We start from the raw sequence: 1,308 nt of genomic DNA on the forward strand, positions 1-1,308 counted from the left end.
CGATGCAGCGGGGACTGTTTGTATAAGCACACATGTATCTGCTTGTAAAAAATCATACTACAGCATCACAGTTTTGCTTCAGCCAACTTTGCTACCAGCCTTCTGTAACTCACCGTCCACCATGTTTCCTAGTTTGAGGAAGACTCTCTCCTCACACCACTGGCAGTGGACCAGTTTCCGTAACTTCTTAACCGATTCATCAGCCTGCGTCGGTCCCCTGAGGACTCTCACCACCACCAGGACGAAATGCTCCAGCGCGACCGCTAGCAGCACCTCGATGCCTTTGTTACAGCGGGCCGCCGCTCTGCGACACACAGAGAAATCAGGATTAAGTGTCAGTTTCAGTGTCTGTCTCACATTAGGACACAGACATGAAGTGGCCTACCTTGCCACAGTGGCGATGACCATGCGAGCAGCCAGCTCTTTGTAGTACTCGGTGCGTACGATGTGACAGCCGTAGTGACGCAGGGTGACGTTGGGAGACTTGGAGTACAGGGAGCCGGTGTCTGTCGACGTCACAGAGATGATGCCCAGGTTACGGACATTTCTGAAGGCGGCGTCCAGGTAGTTCACTGCCGTCCCGAACGGATCCAAATGACTGATTAAATAAACACAAACAAGGCACAAGTGTGTTTCTCTTATGTTGCAGAATTTAAAACACTTCATGCATCAAGACTCGTGTCAAAGAACCTCAGCTTGTAAACCAGTGGAAACCCTCTTCTAGAAACAAGCTGCAATCAAAAAAATTACTAAAAGACTTAATTAATAGACTTGAAATAAACCTTTATCTTTCAACTTTAGTATACTTGAGACAGAACTGCAAAGACAGAGGCCAAATCTTCTCCCTCACATGTAGTCAAAAGGCCGCAGGTGCATGATGACGTTGGCGTCCATCTTAGCGACCTCCACCGCAGCGATGGGAACGCCCTCGACCTCGGCGCTTGCCCCGTCGGCCCCCCGGGGGCCTCGCGAGCCTCCATCCACCCGGATGTGGTTCAGCTGGCAGTTCTCTTTGATCATTTTGACACACGTGTCGCTGATGTCCGTTATGGTCACTTTGACCGCGTTGCGGAGGTGTTTCGCCCACTGGAGGCCCATGATCCCTGAGAGACGGACAGGAAACAGACAGCAGAGACGAGATGGAGGTTTAACTTTGTGGCGTGAGCGTCTGAAAGCAGAGTCCTCGTCCAACAGCGCGGAAGCAAAATGTACATTTAAGACTTTCTACTTCTTTAGAGAAGATGTGAAGCTTCCTGTTAGCCTGGTGATTCTTTTCTCTATTATCCAATATACATACAAAAACCTAAT

At 49.5% G+C, this 1,308-nt stretch overlaps 1 protein-coding gene across 1 annotated transcript; it reads right to left on the reverse strand.

Moving 5' to 3' along the window:
- Positions 1 to 87: 87 nt before the first annotated feature.
- Positions 88 to 1,100, reverse strand: LOC111670342 (tRNA (guanine(27)-N(2))-dimethyltransferase-like; the record flags this gene model as incomplete). Its single annotated transcript, XM_023427028.2, has 3 exons — positions 851 to 1,100; positions 386 to 598; positions 88 to 304 (listed from the first exon to the last, which is right to left on the reverse strand). Coding segments are annotated over exons 1-3 (678 nt in total), but the record flags the coding sequence as incomplete, so codon positions are not given.
- Positions 1,101 to 1,308: the final 208 nt, after the last annotated feature.

Source organism: Seriola lalandi, unplaced genomic scaffold (genome assembly GCF_002814215.2).
Source record: "Seriola lalandi dorsalis isolate HSWRI2012SDOR001 ecotype SW California unplaced genomic scaffold, Sedor1 jcf7180002005751, whole genome shotgun sequence".
NCBI classification, from domain to species: domain Eukaryota; kingdom Metazoa; phylum Chordata; class Actinopteri; order Carangiformes; family Carangidae; genus Seriola; species Seriola lalandi.